The sequence below is a fragment of the Acanthochromis polyacanthus genome, chromosome 1 (assembly GCF_021347895.1).
Source record: "Acanthochromis polyacanthus isolate Apoly-LR-REF ecotype Palm Island chromosome 1, KAUST_Apoly_ChrSc, whole genome shotgun sequence".
Lineage (NCBI taxonomy): Eukaryota > Metazoa > Chordata > Actinopteri > Pomacentridae > Acanthochromis > Acanthochromis polyacanthus.
The window spans coordinates 764,017-785,554 of record NC_067113.1 but is presented as its reverse complement, the minus strand read 5'-3'; the positions used below and the strand labels follow the sequence as shown (position 1 = coordinate 785,554).

The following is a 21,538-nucleotide window of genomic DNA, read 5'->3' as shown; positions in this document are numbered from 1 at the left end:
ATTGGGGCTTCTTCAGTTAAAGTTTACAATGCAACTTATAACGATGAGCATTGACTGCATTTACATCATTTCTAGACTGGACTACTGCAATTTCTTAATGTAGCCACTTTCACACACACAAAAAACAACCAAGATTTGTCAATGTTAATGGGTACATATTTTTTGCTGTTGCAGCTTAACTGTGTGATCATGTTTTTCTCCCTACATGAAAGCTTTGTAGTAAGTTAGCTTGACTGCAATGAGAAAAAAGTTTGCATACAAGGACAAGTCATCTCCATGAGTTTTCAGCATCTTACCTATAGTAGGCCAATTGTATTGCCATCTGTATGAAAGCATCAGGACTTATCTTGTGATCCTTCAGAACTTTATTCCCATAGTGGCTGAATACCATGACCCTCAGATCCAGGTTTTGAGCAATTCTGTGAGGGTGGGGAGATGAGAAATTTTCTTGAGTAGCTTTACAGATGTTTGCATATCTTGACATATCTTTGGCTTATTACAAGTATAAATTTATGATGAATAATATTCATTTTCTATTCCTACCCTCTAAATTTCGGTTACAAAATTTCTGCATTCCTTGCTTAAACTGCTTTATCGATGTTCACAGATGTATTAGTAGCATATCACTCTGTTTTAATACAAATGTAATTCTGACAATTGGATGACGGATGTATGGTTTACAATCTAGTTTACCACATATACATACACAAAAAAACAGTGCAATAGGCTAGTAGCTCAAATATTAGACAACTTAGTCACGATGTTTTGCATAAAACTATGACAAAAAGAGGGCAATTGACCAATCCTACCATTAAACTGCAGTGATTTAAAGTGTGCAAAAACGTGGGCACCAGTGCAGTTACTGGATATAAATATCAAAGACCGGAGGAAATTAAAGGATGCTATTATATTTTAGACTCGTGATAGGAAAACAAGACCAGAGTGTCACACAATCAGAGAAGAACCCAAGCGGTAGGCGCAGACGGATGGGTGAAATTAATGTTGATTTAATACAAACAAGAATAAATACGAACAGAAAGTGCAGAATAAAGGAAGCCGAGGGGGAAACTGCAGGGAGGAAGAAGGTAAACTGAACAAACTAAACTAAGTGCAGACCCGAAGGCCGAATAGAACTAAACATTAAACAAAGACTAAACTACAGGGTAGGGAGACTCACGGAGGTCCTGGGTTGGAAGGTGGAAGCAGGCGGAACAGATGGAGCAGACGGAGAGACGTAGCAAGGGCAGGGAAACAGGTTAATAGTCCAAGGGGAAACTGAGTCCAGAAAGCGGCGTGCAAGCAATGGGGAACGGTGTGCAGGGTTTACAGAGTGTGTCGTGAGCTTGAATGATGAGCATAGAGCAATGACCCGGCAGTGAGCTGTGCAGAGAGGCCGGCTTAAACACTGCAGTGATTGTTAATGGAGTTCGGCTGTGCTTCCTCAACTGAGCTCAATTAGCCAAATCAGAGGGGCTGGCACCAGAGGAGTGTGACACAGAGGGGTTGTGTACAACCTGCAAATGATCATTTTTACTTAAATATGAACTTTAAATTTTAATTCATGTTATTCTATTTTGAAGAGAGTTAAATGTTGCCAACAGTGCATATAAAGCTTGGAATGTTGAAAATGTATTGACCACTGAGGTAATCCCTGCTTCTGAGGGAAATGGCCAGGTTTGCTTGTTTTTCATTGAATCAGTCACTTTTGTCTTGGGCAGAGGTAAGCGAAGAATGTAGCTTCTATGTTCACTCACAAAAGGGGCAAATATTCCCCCAAATATTTGGGGGAATAGTCGTATGCAGAGAGGACAGAATATGAATATTCTTATCTGGTGATAGTATTACCATATGTTAATTAAAGTGCCATTTGAAGTCTAATAGTCTAAACAGTAGAAATGTGAAAATAGTGCTGCTGGTAAACGTACTGCAGCTGTTTCAATAGCAGCAAATGGAAATGGCAATGATTTTATTTACATCTGGTTTTATCTTTGAGTTAAATTTTTCTGGTCACTGGGTTTGGGTGGAATTCATAGATTATCAAATGCTTTATCACAACTTCTATAGAGTCTCACATGTCCATGTTCTGCTTTGCCTCTTCAATGATATTCTTGATATCAGGTGTAATGTTGAAGTGTAGTTTCTGGGGCATCCGCAAAGGCACCACAGGAGACAGTATCTTCTCTAGCTTCTTCCTGTTTCCACACGTATGAACAAGGAAAAATCAAAACTAGTGAAAAAACAAATAACAGTGTCACCATTACGTACTTCATTATATATATATATAAGAGAGTAATATGGGACACCTTTCGTCAAATTTTGACAGGTTCCAATCAGAAGCTGCCACGTCACAAAGGGGGCGGGGCTAAGGCGGGACTAAGGCGGGTCCCGTCCAATCAGAAGCTGCCACGTCATAAGGCGGGCTATGATATGGGATCCAATGAGAGACGGCCACGTCATAGGGTCCCTCCCCCATCCGCCATTTTTGTAGTTTTTATTTTTTAATAAAAGGAAATGACGAATTTAAAAATGCCGGAAAGGATAATTTCAAAAATGATGTATAGCAGGCATAATAATAATAAAGGGTCATCCAATGAGGTGTGAGGGGAAGGGCGAATGAGAACCAATGAGAAGAGGAGGTGGGGTCTTCTTTATATATAAACGGCAGTAGGCCTTTCTGTAGGCCGCAAAGCGGAATAGAACTCACCATGGCTCAGAAAATGTTGGACGTCCGGGGGTACGCGGTTCCCCGGTCCGGCAGCAGCGGTCAGTGAGACCTGAAGTGGCTGAGTACATGTGCTCCTCTTAAGAGCTGAAGACAGAATGGCAGTATCCTTCCCTGCCTTTCTGCTTTACTTCGGAGTTAGGGAGGGGATGTGATGTCAAAGGTCATAGGAGAAAGATGATGTTGTCCGCAGATGTGAGAACAGAGGACTATTGCTTGTTCAAAACATGTGGGTTCTTAAACTCGGTACGGGAATCTCCTCTCTCTATTTACGATGGCCTTCTGAGTGAGGAGGGGTTGCGATGCCAAAGGTCACAGGACAAAGATGATGAACAGTTGTGAGAACCGCTGTTTATCGCTTGTTCACACGATAAGGTGTCCAAACTCTGAAGACGTTATGGGATAATGATGAACACAGATGTGAGAACAACCAACCGGGGCAGTCAAACTCTGAGGACAGAGCAGGGTCAAACTCTGGTCACAGCAAAACATGTACTACACTGTCTTATGAGATTATTAAAGCTTTTCTTAAAAAACCAAAGATTAAAAATGAGCAATTTGAGCCTCGTTAGAGAACCTGATCATGTACCGGTTTTCCTTTAATCTACTCATAATAATAATAATAATTGGTCATTCTGTGGAGATGAAACTCTGAGGTGCTTTACAGGCCTTCAAGTAAGCCACTTATTTTTAATGTAAGTTTATTCTTCCTAGGTGAGGTCTAAATTCAAGTTCACTGCTTTTCTTAAATCCGATTTAACCCACTTCACTGACTACAAAGTCAAGTTTCACTCCCTGACATATATCTCAATAACCGAAATAGACAATAATGCGTTGTTTGGTCTCATTTGAAAGCTCTCGTTAGGTTGATAAGAAATCATATAGTGGACTGAGTACAGAGTGTAGAGAGACTATTAAAATATCTATCCAGAATAAACTAATCAGAAACCCTATTGATCCTCCAGGGGAGAAAAACAGTAGCACCTCCTTGCAATGCAATAAATCAGGGGTCGCAAACAGTAGCGCCACCCACCGTTCAGGGGTATAAACAAGCGGTCATCCGAATACCTATTGACTCATTATTTTGTAAAACTGGGTACGTGATGGACGGACACGGTAGGCCGAGATCCATTTTTTAATTTGAAGAAAAACCTCAATAAAAGAAATTTTAAATGAAATAAAACTGTTTAAATTTTCCACTGAAGCTACAGTTGCTGTACAAGTGCATTCAGCTGAAGAGGATGCCACAGTAACCACTGGTGAGTATCTTTAAAGGCGTGTTTTCAAATAATTATTGTTTATAAAATTGATGCAGAGTAGTAATATTATTCATATTACAGCATGACTGTGTTTTATTTGTTATGCATACGTCTTTACAGTATCATTAAATTGAACTTTTTGTTTCTTTGCTTTTACCTTTAAGTGGTCCCAGACGAATTTCTGGACATTAACTTTTCTCAGTCAGATTATGGTAATTTTTATTCTTTTCATGAATATTCCTTCTTCAAACCCCTCCTAGCAGGGGTATATGTGTATATATATATGTGTAGCTGTGTTAGCTTACAGAGATTCAATGGTGTTGCCGTCATCCTACGTGTTTGCAGACTTTTCAGACGGAGCTCAGAACTCATTGAGGACCCACAATCCAGCCGTTTTTTTCAGGGAGATAGATTCTATCTCCCCGGCTCAGAACCCTTCCACTCGTTGTCCTCAAACCAGATTGAGACAGCGAGGAAGCCGGTTATCCGCGACCAGACGTCGGCTTCATGTTCCTGAGGAGGCCGCTCCAGAAGACCTTTCAACAAAATGCCTACCGCTCTCGGTTTTACTGATCAGGCCAAAGGCTACTTTCCCCATAAATTCAGCTCTGAGGAGCACTTAAATTACATCGGGCCTTTTCCCCCAGCGTCTGATTACGGCGTCGAACGCATGTCTCTCAGCGAGCAGGAAGAATTTTACAGCTGGTACAGAAAAAGCAGTCAGGGTGTCTTTAACTTTGAGAAGGAGGCTGTGTACTACTGTAAAAACGATGTCAAAATTCTCCGTGAGGGCTGTGTCAGGTTCAGAAACCAATTTCTTAGTGACACAGGCACAGATCCTCTGAGTACTATCACAATTGCAAGTGCCTGTATCAAAGTCTACTTAACAAACTTCCTTATTGCTGACACATTAGCCATTCCCTCTCCTGATGATTACAGGCATCAGTTCAAGCAATACTCCAGTGCCTCCATCCAGTGGTTGGAGTGGGAAGCGCGTTACAAAAACATCTTCATCCAGCACGCTCTAAACAAGGGAGAGAAACAGATAGGTCCCTACTTTGCAGACGGCTATGCCGTCATTGGGGGTGTAGAGCACGTTTGGGAGTTTCAGGGCTGTTTTTTTCACGGTTGTCCAATATGTTTTCAACCTACTGAAATCTGCCCCCTGACAGGCAGTCCTTTTGAGGAGCTGCACCTGGCCAGTGAAAAAAAATTACATCGGTTGAGATTTGATCACGGCGTCCGAACCATTGTGATTAGGGAACACGAATGGACGGAGATGAAAAAAACGCATCCGGGGGTAAAAGAATTTCTGAAAGAGCTCGATCCTCCCGAACCTCTCTCACCAAGACAGGCCCTCTATGGGGGTAGAACAAGCGCTGTGAGGTTAAGGTACACAGCGGGGCATGATGAGTCAGTGAGATATGTAGACGTGACCTCACTCTATCCATATGTAAACTGCAGCTTTTCTTACCCTCTAGGTCACCCTACCATCATTCACCAAGATTTCGGTCCGCCCGAAAATTACTTTGGTCTGATCAGGGCAGTCGTCTTGCCACCTCGAGGGCTCTATTTCCCTGTTTTACCATTTAAAACGGCTCAGGGGAAATTGGTGTTTACCCTCTGCCGCACCTGCGCAGAAATCAACAATCAGGAGGGCGATTGCCATCACGACGACAAAGCCAGAGCGCTTACGGGAGTCTGGGTCAGTGTCGAGTTCAACAAAGCGTTAGAGCTGGGGTACAGGGTTGTCAAAATCACAGAAGTGTGGCACTTTGACAGGCGTAGCGACACGGTCTTTGCAGACTACATCCGGACATTCCTAAAAGGCAAGCAGGAAGCTTCAGGTTATCCCCCTGACGCAACTGATCAGCAGAGCAGGGAAAAGTACATCAGAGAGTACAAAGCCAATCAAAATGTCCAACTTGACCCTGCCAAAATAGAGTTGAACCCGGCTAAGAGACAAGTGTCTAAGCTGTGTCTGAACAGCTTCTGGGGAAAATTTGCACAGCGAACAAATCTGGTCCAAACCACTTTAATCAGCGAGCCTGAGGAATTTTTCAGCTTCATGTTTTCAGGTAAATGCACAATTCGATACTTCACTTTTCTCAATGACAAAACAGGTCTGATTCAGTGGTGTTACAACGACCGCTGCCTCGTGCCCCCGGGCCGCGCCAACAACATCTTTATCGCGGCATTCACCACCGCTTATGCGCGTCTGAAATTGTACAGTTATTTAGAGCGTGTGAAGGAGAACGTGCTTTACATCGACACAGACAGCGTGATCTACGTGGTTAAAGACGGTGAGACTCCCCTGGAGCTGGGTAACTATTTAGGAGATTTGACGGATGAGCTAGGGGGTGACAGCATTCAAGAGTTTGTGGCTGCAGGTCCCAAGAGTTACGCCTACCTGACCAAAACACAGAAAAAAGCGGTGCTGCGCGTTAAAGGTATCACACAGACGCGGGAGTGCTGCGAGCGAGTCAACTTTGACAGCGTCAAACAGCTGGTGGAGGGGTACCTGCGCGGTTCAAAAGAGGGTGTGATTCAAACCCCTCAATTCAATATTACGCGTGATAAAAAGGGCTTTCTGCTGAGAAATTCAACATTCCACAAAAAGTTCAGGGTAGTGTATGACAAGAGACGTCTATTCCCTGACGGCACCACTCTACCTTTTGGTTATTAGAAAAAAAAAAAAAAAAAAATGTCACACCTTCCTGATGTGGAGGAGGTTCAGTTTGATGCCAGACTAAAACTGCCATTTTCATGTCTTGTGGTTGGTTGTAGCGGAGCGGGGAAAACATATTTTATACATAAGGTGGTTCAAAACTTTGAAACTGTGTTGGATACTGTACCTGACAATGTGATATGGATTTATACTTCTTTCCAACCTTTGTATGGTGAACTGCAGAAAACAAATAAAAAGATCAAATTTGTTGAAGGAATTCCTGATTCTTTTGAGGATGTAAACCTGTTTCCTCCTGATCAAAGTCATCTCATTATTTTAGACGATGTTATGTTCCAAGGCTCTGATCATCCTGAGGTGGCACGGATTTTCACACAATATAGACATCACAGGAATATGAGTGTAATGATGCTGACTCAGAATATCTACCACAAAGGTAAATACAGCCGTACCATCAGTTTAAACAGCAATTATCTGGTGTTGTTTAAAAATCCGAGAGATAAATTGCAGATGAATATTCTAGCTCATCAAGCATTCCCGCTGCAAAAGAAATTTTTCTTGGAGAGTTTTGAAGATGCCACCAGAGAGCCATACGGATATTTGATCGTTGACCTGACTCAAAATTGTGCAGATCAGTTTAGACTGAGAACGGGGATCCTTCCTTCTGAGTGGCCGACTGTGTACATCCCTAAAACCAAGTAAGTCATGATGTCGGCGCGTATAAAGAGAAACGGACCGTTACTTAAAGCTTTGTATCAGGCTACACCTCAAAAACGTAAAGATATTCTCACTCACTGCTCCCCTGACCTGCTTCGAACATTGTGTGAGTTAGCCATAAATCTTCTCAAGGGGAACATCCCGCTCTCTCCCTCTCAGTACAAAAAGCTAAAGAGAGAGAAAAAAATCATCAGACTGTTGGCCGATAAAAAAACTGGATTAAAACGGAAACATCAGGCTCTGAAGAGACAGTCGGGCGGTTTCATCCTTCCTCTACTCTCCGCCGCTGTACCTATCATCGGGAATCTTCTCGGAGGTCTGGTTAAAAAATAAAAAATGTCTCTGACGTCGGCAAAGAAAATGTTTTTAATATCACCCCATCAGTTTAACAGGCTGACCCGACCAGAGTCAACCATCAGACAGACGGCTGAGGATGATTTGGATGAGAAAATTAGAGCCATACTCAATACAGCGGGGTTGAGTTCTTATGAAAAAGTGAAGAGGTATGAGGCTCTGCTCCAAAGATATTTGACCTTGATCAAGCAAGGGCAAAAAGATGAGCGTCGGGTGACTCTCAGTCTGCAACCCACGTCTGAGGACGCTGATCCTGTTCAACCTCACGCTCCGGTCCCGCCTGAATCTGACTCTACAGATTTGGATGAAGCAGCCATAGAGGTATTAAAAAGTTTGCCAGTCCGTTATCATAAAAATGCTCGATACATCATGGAGAAATTATTAAGAAGCAACGGGCGGTGGACGGAGAGAGGCGAATTTGTTTACCGGGGGAATGTGGTGAAAGGGTCGCACATAGTCGATCTATTTAAAAACCTCTCAGACTCGTATAAAAAACACCGGACGCCTCCCAGAGGGTGGAACACTTTCCTCACCGCGCTGGTAGAACTCAATATTCCCTTATCCTCGGTCAATAGCCGTCAAGCCCGCGAACAGTACCGCCGTCTCAAAATGAATGCTGATTCTGACACGTCCCGACGGAATGAATCGGGAGAAGAACAAGAAGAAGAAACCGCTGCCGGGGTGCATTATTTTGAAAAACCTCAGAGAGGTAAAAGGAGAAAAGCAATTCTCTCTCCCAGCCGGATCAATTTGGAGAAGGAAGAAACTGGTACTGGGGTACATCACTTTGAAAAACCTCAGAGAGTTAAAAGGAGAAAAGTAATCCTCTCTCCTCGCTGGATCAACTTCACCTCCTAAACTTTTACCACAAAACATTTTGATTTTTCCCAATAAAATGTTTATTGAATGCATTTTCATGTTTACAGCGTCATTTTTACGATGTCACAACATAATTCACTGATAAAACAAAGGTTGAACAAAAATATATTTATGAAAAAAGGACAAACATGTCAATATAAAAAATGCAATATATTTCTGAAGAAAAAAAACAAACGCCAGACAGGTAAAAGGAAAAACAGGCAACTATAGAACTGCAATAAATTTTTTTTGAAGGGAAAAAAATCATGAGACTTTATAAATTATAACAATCTCTAAACATCTGTAACGAGCATACTCCATGATGAAATGACTCTGAACATCGTGATCTGACGCAGCGTTGATATTTTTTGACAAAGTTAGACACGGTAAGGTCATTTCTGAACACATCATGATGATAGAGATTCAATACTTTTTCATAAGATAAACCGCAGGCTCGATGGCAGAGGTAATAAACGCAGTGCTGCCCACAAACGGTGGACAGAGGGTGCTGAAGCTGACGGTCATGGTACAGAATTTTTTTAGATCTGTTTTGCAGAAACTGTAAAATGCTGGCGGGGTAATGATCAAAATCGGGTGAGAAACCGTATGAATCAAAAAAGGTAGCCACGTCGTCCTCTTCCAGAGTTAAGGCTAACCAGTGCTCTCCAGGCATAGTTGAAGGGTGAGTGTTCACAACAAAGTAAGCGGGTGTTTGAAATTTGCGGGTGAGTAACGCCAGATGGTCAGAGGGCCAAACACCATAAAAATCTCCTCCTATCAAATTATGTAAAAGATCTTCTAACTGGTGATTATTCATCTTTACTTTCTGACAAAGATGTTGTTTTTTAATAATAATCTACCAGCACTTGCCATTTAGAATTAATCTCCAGAACAGAGTCAAATGAAGCGTACACTATGAGCGTGGTGGTATGAGGCAGAGGGACTCTGAATCTCATCTCCAGTCTTAAATTTCCGCTGGAAACAGGAGACAGCGCGTCGCTGTCTTCAGTCGGGTTCAGGTTGAACACAAACAGAGAATACCCGTCGTTAAATTCCTGACGGTTGATACCCAGAGGTAAATCTTTGAGGTGCCGCCCTGTAGCGGTAAACATGTTATAGAACTCTCTGACGGTGTTACCCCGATCAAATTGGGGTTGAAAGGCTTTAGCGGGGATCTGTCTCCCATCCTGACAGAGAGCCAGGTACTCCACATTGTTGTGTCTAAAATTAAAGGGTGACAGGTCTCTGGCCCCCGTGAAGGCGTCGTGGTGCACCATACCCAGAACCACATATTTTGGCATGGTCCCCAAAAACATATTTTCCAGATTGCAGATCCTGGAATTCTCTGGGATTGAATAGGATTTAACGGTCACGCGTGAAAGCGGGTAGAGCGCGTTGCTTTTCATTAAACCGGCCGCATGACCCAGCCGAACGGCCGGGGAGACGGTCACCTTTTTGACGTACAGGGAGGCGGCTGTTATTTTCAGGCGAAAATGGGAATCACGAGCCCCCATCAGACAGAAGGAGTCGCTGCTGCGGATCAGTTTGATTCTCAAATCGACCGCGTTTAGCAGCAGTCTCTCACAGAAAAATAAGTCCCCGTGGAGAGGACCGAGCAACTCTACTTCGGCAGAGTCGGCGGTGAACCTCGCTCTCTGACAGAATCCTGCGTTTGGACCGTCCACAGGCACGATAGAATCGATGGATCCTGCTGTGTCTTTGTAGAATAACGCTGCGCTGAATTGAGATTTTAATGTGTCTTCACTAAAGTTGAGTAAAGTCTCGATCATAGCTCTGTACGGGTGCGTGGCACTAGATTGTGAAATCAGTCTATCCCCCAGAATCACGTCGCACTGGCTGAAAATGGTGTTCAGAGGATAATTGATGAGACCGACCGCCGCATCAGCGGCAATGTCAGAGCCATCAGCGTTGGTGATTTTAACATGGAGGTACAGTAACGTGTCATTCAAGTCCAAAAATTTCTCACCATCCCCGGGGATGAAAAACTCGATGGGCGAGTTATCGCCTAAGGCAGACAGGGGTAGACATTCCTGATATTTTTTATCCTCAATGGATAATTGTGTCATAGGTGCTGAAAATAAATCCAGCTCTGCCAGGGTACACTCAGGGGATTTCTGGTGTAAAAGAGCCATATTTGTTCATATATTTTTAAATATGTTTTCTTGCGTCAGATCGCCTCTGGTTAAAATATATCAGAGCTCCGGACAGGCTTCTTCTTCTTCGACCTCCTGCTGCCGACTGATTTCCTCCTGGGACGCACCGCACTTTTTTTATAGGGGGAGAAAATGCGTTCTCCGGGTGGTCGGTTTCTTTTTCTGCGTGATAAGACCATAATTCCTCCAGACCCCTCCTGGTTCTGTTTGTTTATCAGTCTTCCCGCTGCTCGGTGAGCCACGTCAGAGACGATGTTAGTGGCGGCCGTTTTCAGGTGCGGTTTAGCAATGTCAAAACCTTTTTTCACCAGCGGAGTCACAAAACGAAACAGTTTGGAGAACAAAGAACCTATACCCCTTCCGTACATCACCGGGGCTCCATAAAACCCCGGTAGAGATCCTCCCGCTTGACTCTCATAATATCTGATGAAGCGGTGAGGATCTTCCGTCGAGCGTAGCTGAGCCATGTCCTCCTACAAAGAACGCCGAGCGGGCTTAAAGTGGAGCTTGATGATAGACTTTCCAAAGATAAAATCCACACACCTGTTTCGATCCGTTTTAATCTCGATGCGAATGGTTTTGATGTACTTTTTAGACAGCGGTATATAGTGTATCGTGTTATACCTGAGGCTCACCACATCTCCAAAAGTACCTTTGATGTTGACCACGGCCAGCAACGGGGAGTAGCTGTCACCGACTGCTTGATACTGAATGATGTCTGTGTAAACGTACAGATTATATATCCCGGTTTTCATGTCGCAGGGGTAGGGAGCTGAGCGGTTGGAGAGGGTCCACCACTCATTCACTTTTAGTCCCAACATGTAGGCCAAGGGAGGGTACGTGCGGATTCTGTGATGACCCGAGCCTTTGAAATCGATGCATTTAGTCACGGTATTGTACGTAGCATCTGCGGTCTCATCATATTTTCTCAGCGCTGTGACCACATGCTCCAGCAGCTCTCTGGGGCGTTCATAATATCCTCCTCGACCAAATTTCACAATCCTCAACGGTTGCGGTTCATCAATCGCTTTGTTCAGTTCAAAATACGAGTTATTGCTCGGCAAATTGTACCAGGTGTAAGGGAAGGCGATTTCACACAGACCCACCACCCAGTCATCGTTCAGTTCAAGAGGTTTGGCTAAGTCCACCGTGTAACAAGAAGCGGTATTTGATTTAAATAATTCTTTGCTAGCGTTGGAAGGTAGAGTCACATAAAATCCCTCGCTAGCTGTGTGCTCCATCTCGCACCCGAGGAATGCACACTCCAGCCTCTCTGTGCATAGCTTTTATGCATCCGTCACATCCGAAGCTACAACCCAGCTGTTGAACTTCTCCGGCCAATTTTTCCACCGAACTAATAGCTGTTTTTTCCCTTTGACAACTCTCCGTTTTAAGATTTTTTCCACTTGAAACATTTTGCCTTTGGTTATTTTTACTTTTTGCAACTCCGCTTCATAAAAAGATCCCTCGATGGGTTCACCGTCATAATCTTTGAGTTTGTAAACCGGAGGTGTACGTAGAATACAGTCGGCCACTGTAAAGATTTCGTCTGTAAAACTCTGCTCATATTTTTTATCAAACACGCCTCTCAACTTGGATATCCTGACAAGATCCCCCTTCTCAAAGTTCATCTTTAATTTCTTTTGATGACGGGAGGAAAAGGTACCGTACAGGTTGCGAAATACCTGGCCGGTGTTTTGAGAGGTCACCTCCATAGGCGTCATTCTTATGCTTTTATGATAACTGTGGTTGTAGCTTTTTACCAGTTCAGGTAATACATCGAGGTAACGTCTGGTGTTGTGAGCCGTGAAATATCGCCACATTCTAGTTTTCAAAGTGCGATTAAATCTTTCCACCACTGAGGCCTTTAGGTCACTGGCTGTGGCAAAATGTACAATCCCGTGTTTATTCAGCAAAGTCTTAAAACTCTTGTTAAAAAACTCTTTTCCAGCGTCAGTCTGTAACTTTTCTGGGGTTTGGCTTTCTTTCAAGACAGATTCAAAAGCCTTAACCACTTCAGCAGCGGTCTTTTTCTTTAGGACACGTACGTAGGCTCTTTTGGAAAATACATCTATGACGGTCAGCAAATACTTGTAACCATCATTTTGATCAGCCAGGGTTTGCATGTCGCAAAGGTCAGCTTGAAACTGATTCAGAGGCTTAGTGACAAACACCCTGTTTCTGGTGAACCGTACTCTGACTGGTTTGTGTAAAGTATAAGCGTCCTGTTTGGATAAAAAATCTTTAACCTCTTCCACTCTGACTTTTTCACCCGTTTCATTTCGCACACCCTGTCGGAGTCGTTCTACTCCTCCCAAGCTACCTGGATGGGAAGGATTGTAATACACTTTTTTCATAACCCCTTTCCCAGTCATCCTGTCTTCTGAAACCTGTTTGGTTGAACTGAAAAAACTGGTAGGAGAGAGGTTCTTTATTCTTTTTAAAAAATGCTTTATTGATCATGTTAAAAAACAACATATTTTAAAAAATTATTATTAAGGGTATAAGAAGCATGCAAAAATAAGGATAAAATGCAAATGGAAACAACAAAGTGAGATACAGCTTTGTGTATGAAAGAGAAAATATTTAAGGATACATCAACACAGCAGAAAATATTTAAGGATACATCAACAGAGTAGAAAACACTTCAAACTGATCAGGTTCGTATCATCTGTAAAGCTTGGTCTAACAGAGACGCGTCAAAAGCACGTTCCATGTCACATTGTAATGCGTTCAGTTCCAACAAGATATTCAAGGGTAAGTTGTCTTGCAAACGGTAACATATCACATCAATAAACAAAGCGTACAAAGAGAATAAATGAGAAGATTTCACTTGAAAAGAGTCCATAGTCCAATCTTGAATTATTTTTCTAAAAGTTTCTGACACAGGTCCATTCATTCTTGCAGTGGTTTGTACAATTATTTCCCAGGGTGTATGCACGGAGTGTGCCCGCACCATGCTGAAAATGTTTTCTAGTCTTTTAACTTGCACGCTTCTGGTACCGGTGATAGTGTCTGTACATGTTGAAAGTCTGTTTTTAATCGCTTGATCCAAAAGATTTATCCAGCACAAGTCGGCCGTCTCGGGTGTCGTCCACACATTTCCCATGATCAACAGCTGCTACCCTTCCAGAATGCAGTCACCATCCGCAGTTGCCCAATTTTCACCACATCCTCCCCAATCAGGTCGTCGTACATCTCACTGATGGGAAGTCTGAACTCTTTGGTTGCTTTCAGCTCATACAGCAGAGTCTCCGCCACAGCTTGAACTCGGGCATCATCGGCTGAGATTCTGCGGATGTTCAGAAGGTGTTGAATGGTCGGGATGAAACGAGGGGTGAAAAGCCTCCCCATCAGCCTGTGAAAGTGGAGCTGAAAGTAATCATTGTCCAACTTCTCCAGACACTCGTGCTGTCTCTGACTGGGATGGTCGACCTGACAGCCGTAGCACTGCTCGCGCCGGTAACTGCAGAGGATGAGGTTCAGCAGATGAAACACAACCGTTTTGATGCTGCTGATGAGCATTGATGACACCCAACCATCCACCTCATCCTCTGGTGTTGGTGAAGGTGGTGCTGCTTCCGCCGCTGCCTCTGGGGGTACCGCTTCTGGGGAGGCTGGCGATGGCGGTGGTGGTGCTGGGACTTCTGCTGCTGCTGGGGCTTCTGCTGAGCCTTCTGCTAAGCCTTCTGCTGCCTGGAATCCGGGAGGAGTCGGCTCAGAACAGTCCGCAAAGAGGGTCGGCATGCTGAGTTCCGGAGAGCAGTCAAACTGCATCGAATCCTCCTGCGACGAGTCAGCAGAACCAAAGAGCTTTCTGCGACACGGATACCACTCTGGCGGAGCAGCGGTGGTTGTCAAATGTTTTTTGGGCTGCTGGTTGACCTGGCTCATGTTGATCAGTAGGCAGGTTGAGAGGCTCTGTGATCGTCGGTTCAACCGACCATCTTTATAAGGCATAGGGGTGGGCGGTGATGAAGCGATGACGGAAAAAGAGGCGTGGCTGTGAAGTAGAGGGTGTGATCTTAGAATGTTAAAGTTTTTTTGACGGATAGAGTATCCCTCCAACTCCGGCAATTAGAAAAGAGAGTGGTGATCTTTTCTGCGGCCTTCTCCATCCACTCAATCCATGCAGCCAGCGGTAAGACCAGGACGGTATGAAATACCCCACAGTCAGCGTTGTAACTCTCCAAAACAAAGAACTCTGCGGTCTTCTTCTTCCCCATTGATCGGAGGGTGGTTCTAAAGTACCATCTGCCAGACCCCGCAACTTTGGATTGCCATACCGCGCTGAAGACCGTTCGTTTCAGGAGCACCTCTGTACTAGCGGGGAGGTTTTCCAACTTTGCCCGTTTAGAGGGTACAGGCTCGGCTGTATTTTCCTGAGAAGTCTCTCGGAGATGCTGCTGCATGACCATCTTCAGCACGCTCCAGTCGATGGAGGTCAACGTGGCAGAGACGGATAGAGGCCTCCGCATTTCTCCCTCCTCCAGCTGGTAGAAGCAGAGCTCTCCGGTCTTGTACTTGAAAACCCAGCCCCAGGAGCCAGGCATTCCGTAGGCCTTGAGAGGCCGTTCCTCCTCCAGAGACTCGGCCGGAGGCAGCTGGGTCCGGTGGAGGTACATCATGGATCTCCTAGGGGCCCGCAGCATCGAGGGCGTCTCGCGGAAGATGGTGATGGGCGTCTCGCTGATCACCGCCGGCTCCGGACGCGGCAGGGCCCGGGATTTGCTGCCGCTGCCGCCGGGCCGGGGAACCGCGTACCCCCGGACGTCCAACATTTTCTGAGCCATGGTGAGTTCTATTCCGCTTTGCGGCCTACAGAAAGGCCTACTGCCGTTTATATATAAAGAAGACCCCACCTCCTCTTCTCATTGGTTCTCATTCGCCCTTCCCCTCACACCTCATTGGATGACCCTTTATTATTATTATGCCTGCTATACATCATTTTTGAAATTATCCTTTCCGGCATTTTTAAATTCGTCATTTCCTTTTATTAAAAAATAAAAACTACAAAAATGGCGGACGGGGGAGGGACTCTATGACGTGGCCGTCTCTCATTGGATCCCATATCATAGCCCGCCTTATGACGTGGCAGCTTCTGATTGGACGGGACCCGCCTTAGTCCCGCCTTAGCCCCGCCCCTTTGTGACGTGGCAGCTTCTGATTGGAACCTGTCAAAATTTGACGAAAGGTGTCCCATATTACTCTCTTATATATATATATATATATATATATATATATATATGCATACAGAGATAATGCCAACATGTGTAACAGCTGAGATACCCAGAGCCATCAGAACATTAAATGGGTCTGAACTTAAATTACAGATTTGGTGATTTAAGTGTACATTTTGTTTACAACAAAACTTCACAAAACTGCTTTCAGTAACTCTGTTTTCTAGCTATATATGTAACTGAAGAAAGACAAACATGTTGTCTTTGCCCGAGCAGTACATTGTGATTTTTACTTCTGTGTCCATTTTGCCTCATCACTGAATTTCCTGCAATGTGATAACAACAAATTCAAAATGGCTACGGCAAGAGAACCTTATTTGCTTTTGATCTACTTACATGGATTCTATAACGTAGTCAGATAAGGCCATAAAAGGTGTACCATCAGCGGCAGCATGTGACATGTTAAAACCTTGTGCCCCTTCTTTTCCAATAATTAACTTAAAGAAACAGAAACACAGCAAAGGCATTAGCATCACATCCCAAACTTTTATCAGTCTGTTACTCATTGTGTGATTATATTGCTTAGCTTATACTGAGCTTTTGTTTGTAAATCTTAGATGTCACTAATAGTGGTGGATGCTTGCAATACCTCTGAAGAACAAATTAACTAAATAACTAACTCACACAATGAATAAACCACCTGCAAGATATTTGTCTGTGGAATGAAACTCCATAAAATTTGTCAAAAGCAAATTATTAATAATTTAAGTGTCATGCATGTAAGTAGTGAAGTGACTGACCAGTTGATATAAAACACAGTTAAAATGGAAACACAAAAACATATGAGACACATATGAGAAAAGAAACTGATTAAAAGTGGGAATAATTACTACATAAATTACAACAGGATCAATGTTAAAGATCCCAAGAGCTAAACTGCATTCCCAAGAAATGAATAGAACCCTAAAATTTGCAGGTTACACTTGTAAACCCTTACATGTCAATTAGACAGATAGCTGTAGTGTCTCAGATTTTATTCAGAATTTACTCATTTGCATATAAGTTCTGTGAAACAATAATGGCCTTAATTCCCCAATGTTTTCATACTGTGGAAATTTTTTACTTTTACCCTCAAAAATATCTCACCTCAGAAGTCATTTTCAAGGATCAATATGTCCTGAAACAAAACTATTTCAGCCATGAAACTTGGTAAGGACATAGGCAAATATGTTTCCAGCAGTTCCAAATGATTGAATGGCTTTAGTATGTATAGCTTTTGAAAATAGAAAACAGTCCAAAAAATTCTAAGAAGGAGCATACTGGGGCCCCAAAATGTTCCAGTAAGTGTCTATATATGTGGATGTAGCCATATTTCCTACTAAATTGCAGCCTTTTGCTGACATTTCACTAACCATTTTGACCTCCAGCTTCAATAGAATTGGATTGACGGCAAGTATGGCAAGCTGAAGTAACAGATTTTGGAAGATGTGCTTCCCAGAAGTAGCCAATACTGTGCTATGCATGGTGTCGTGTAGATATTGCCACTTCTCTAGGCTGTGAGTCAGCTCTGCAAAATGCTCCACAAACTGGGACATCTTGGTGATGCTGATATTGATGCTGATGATGGTGCAGGGGTTGCCTTGTTTCTTAGTCTTTTTAGATGTGGCCTGATCTTACAACACAGCAGGGAGTGGTCTGTGATGCAGTTTGGACTGTGGAAGAGCTTTGTTTGGAGAACAAGCTTGATGGCAGCATGCCTGACCAGGAAGAGATCTACTGGTGCCAGTGCTATTAGCTCAGGAGTTTCCAGGAAACTGTGTGTTTGAGTTTGGTCTAAAAGTATGATTTATACAATGCATTTGATGCATAGGTTTTGGTAATTGCATTGCTCAAACATTCACTGACCCTTGTCATACAATTTGCTGAGCAAGGCAGAATAGCCAAGAGTTATGATCTGTGCCCGCTCTTTCAAAAAAAAAAAAGCCAACAAATAGGTTCTTATGGGGAATGATGTTTGGGTTATACATGATTGTATTGTCTCCCCCTCCTCATTGTACTTGGGGCTGGAATGGTGACAGAACACAGACTATTGATGCCAAAAAGATATTCTCAGATGGAGATCCCTTGAACGATGCAACTGTACCTCTTTCGGTTTGTAAACTTCACCCTGACTTTGTGCTCCTCTTCATTCTTGTCAGTGGTAAATCCAGCATCTTTCAAATGGCTTTCATCTGATGATGTCTGTTAATACCAATAGTACATGTTCTGTCATCATCCCAGTACCAAGTAGGAGGAGAGGAAGCTAATACAAACTTGAAATTTGGACGAAAGGACACATTGAAATTTCTTTCTCCAAATAAATGTTGTTGTCGTTTGTTGTTTCATAAGACTATTGATACTCCATTTCACTTGTTGAGTTGCTATACTCCTTCATTCATTACGTCACCTGCAGTGATTTGTCAAACCAGCGGTTGGCACTGTTCCACTGGCTTCCACCTCCATGCATTATCTGGTGTCCAGCACATATGCTGTACATTTCATCAGAAGCTTGAGGCATGGGTCCGTCCAAACACACTGTGCAGATGCTCCTTTCGATGGTTGACAGTGATTCTTTGTTGATCTTATCTGTACACATTAAGTACAAATACACAAAGTATACACATGCATGATGTTATGTAACTGGACAAAGAAAATTTAGCAGGCCAGTCTGACATTTTTTCATGTATGATTATAAATGGAAAAGTACTATGTATGAGAAGAAGTAACTGATTTTAATCTGCATTTATGAGAAAGAACTAACAGATTACTTAAGACTGAGTTCCAAATATGGTTATAGGAAGTGAATGAAGAGTGTGTTGATCCACTGTGCTAAGATGAATCATGATTTGTGTACAATGTGTGTAACCAAACGGAAATGTAATCAGAGGATAATCACTGAGTGTGTATGTAGTGTGAGACCTAAGAGTTAGGAAACTGAGCATACAGATAATGAGTGTGTATTGGAGAATGAGAGTATAAAAGCAAGAGACAGAGACACTGTACTCGGAGTTTGTCCCCAGAGCTGCCAAGGAGGATGCGAAGGATGACAGAGTTCTTAGAGGACATCGTTGGATAAAAAGTCGTTCTGACTTTGTTCAAGAAAAGAGGACCAAACTCTGCTGAAAGGAGAGTCCCGATCGATCAACAATTCCATTGAGTGGAGAAAAGAGAAAGACATCCACACCACCTTAGAAGGCGACAACGGAGGTGGCAGCTGGGAGCTGCTCTCACCCAGGGGCCGGGAGAGTCGGAGACTTTCCACAGCAGCTCGCCATCTGGGGACGTCTGGGACTTTTGCACTGTAGTTCCAGCTCTTACTACTGAGAACATTTGCATGACCACAATCGGCTTTCGGGACTTTTCCGCTCCCCCTGCTGAGGAAGGACACTTTTTGGGCGGAAGGGGACTTTGTACGGAGTTACCTGGTCCACTGAGGAGTTCAACCAGACCAGACCGGGTGAGACAGCTAAAGGCCAAGCTGTCCATTCTCTGTCTCCTAAGAAATATATCTTTCCTAGAAAAGATTCCTTAGAAATGTTCAGTTCATAGAAATTTAGTTATATTTGATCATAATTGCACTATTTAATTATGAGCTGTTGCAATGCCCTCACTAATATTATTCAGTAAAGAGGTAAATTGGATTTAAAGAGAAGATTTCTGGATTTCTTAAGTTTCACCTACTCTGTATACTGGTAAAAGGTTAATTGTGTGCACCAGATCTATAAGTTCATAAAGATTATTTTAGTCCAGATTATTTTAACATTACCCGTGACGTTAGTAGTTCAAACCTCTAAAACTAACCCAGGGATATCACCAAGTGCAACCAGTTATGAGAGGAAAGCTGTCGTTAACAAATGTGACTGCTACTGAGGCTACTTAGTAGGGTTACTTATTAGAATAAGAGGGGTAGGACGTTTGGAAGTAGACAGTAAGAACCAAGGCGAGTATTGCTGGACACCAGCTAAATCATTCTACTGAATGCTGTTAGGTGGAATACAGGTGTGTCTGATAGGCAGATAGAATCTGACCCCTTAGACGGAGAGCTGGACCTGAATTATCCTGTAAACGGTAAAAAAGGCAGTACTGGCCTACACTACAGATCAAAATAATGTCACCTTCAGAAGGCAACACTTCATCAGTATGTAGAGCAGTTTACCCTTCTGTTACTAGTGTCTTCAATAGCTAACGATCTATACTATAGGTTACTTAATTTGACTTTTTTCATTAGTTGTTCTTCAGTTTCACCTGCTTAACAGCAGTGTTGTGCTCACCCTTGATCAAGTTGATGTAAGCTTTGCTCCAGGAGTCACGGTCCAGGGTGGTAAGGATACCGACAGGCTCCGCGTTGGTTTCTGGTGAGGAGTTGCAGATTCTCTCAAGCTGAACGTAAAGCTGATCAACTGTCAGTGGAGTCCCATCACTGTTGTAGACATCCAGCGCAAAGAACTGATCCAAAGAGGGGGATAACTTTAATAGTTTGGTTCAACATGAATGTTTTGAGAAATCAGCTGAGTTCCCTAGTCCAGTAGCTTAGTGGACTGCTTCAGACATTTGGACCGGGCCACTCTGACACAGACCTGCTTATCGCACTGTCCATAAACATTTAATATTCTGCAAAGATATCAAATGATATAATGAAACCATTTATTGTTTTTATATCTATATCACAATTTCTTCAATGTATTTGTATAAAAATAATACAACATTGAGAAGAGATAAGGATTATTTCAAAGAATGTAGGCAAATGCATTCTCTGATCATAAGTGGAATTAATCATGTAATCACAAGAGAGCTAATTTTATGTAGCCTTTTCCTTGTGAGTCAGAGGAGGTCACTGGACAAATATGTCTTCTACTTCAGTTTTAGCCAGGCCTCTTACCTGAGAGTTATGTGCCACTGTGATGTGTTTGGGGGGATTGGAGCTCTTGCTGTGGAATACCAGAGAGTCTTTCTCCAGACCAGGAACACGACAGGATGACAGCATCTGGGAGTACTGCTTCATACACATGGGCTTCCCTCTCATATATTCAACTGGTAGTGTCTCACTGTAAAACATACAGGATCTGTCATTAAACACAAACCTAGCCATAAAAAAATATCATTTTATCATTTATATCTGAGGCTATTACAGAATATGAACTTGAAGGGACTTTGTGTCAACAGCGCACAAACAAAATAGATTTTTACAAAGTTATGTTTTGTGTAGTCTTAATAACAGCCAAAGACCTAAGAATAGTTTCTGATGTAGGTGTTTTGTTTGTTGAAAACTAATGAAAGGTTGGCGCACGAGAACCACCAGTGTCAGCTGATGTTTATATGACAGACATCTAGACAAAAATTCACAAAAAGTACTAAGCAGCATGACTGTATGACACCTAACCCAAGCTTGTCAAATAACCTTTGCTTTTCTAAAATTGCTGTTCAAATAAAATTATGATTGCTGTCAGATGTAAACAGGCTGAAGTAAATATATGTCAGAGTTAATATGCTAAATTATTCTGTTCTACAATTCTACAAATTCATTTAGCAGATGCTTTTATCCAAAGCGA

At 43.0% G+C, this 21,538-nt stretch overlaps 1 protein-coding gene across 1 annotated transcript in view; it reads right to left on the bottom strand.

The window, feature by feature from the left end:
- Positions 1 to 292: 292 nt before the first annotated feature.
- The window catches only part of LOC110960011 (carnitine O-acetyltransferase-like), a 33,807-nt gene continuing 12,561 nt past the window's right edge, over positions 293 to 21,538 (bottom strand). Inside the window, exons 5-10 of the mRNA XM_051944734.1 lie at positions 20,869 to 21,034; positions 20,261 to 20,435; positions 18,397 to 18,575; positions 16,347 to 16,447; positions 2,073 to 2,192; positions 293 to 419 (exon numbers count right to left, since the gene is read on the bottom strand). Of these exons, the coding sequence (XP_051800694.1) occupies positions 293 to 419; positions 2,073 to 2,192; positions 16,347 to 16,447; positions 18,397 to 18,575; positions 20,261 to 20,435; positions 20,869 to 21,034 (868 nt within the window). The remainder of the gene's footprint in view (positions 420 to 2,072; positions 2,193 to 16,346; positions 16,448 to 18,396; positions 18,576 to 20,260; positions 20,436 to 20,868; positions 21,035 to 21,538) is intronic.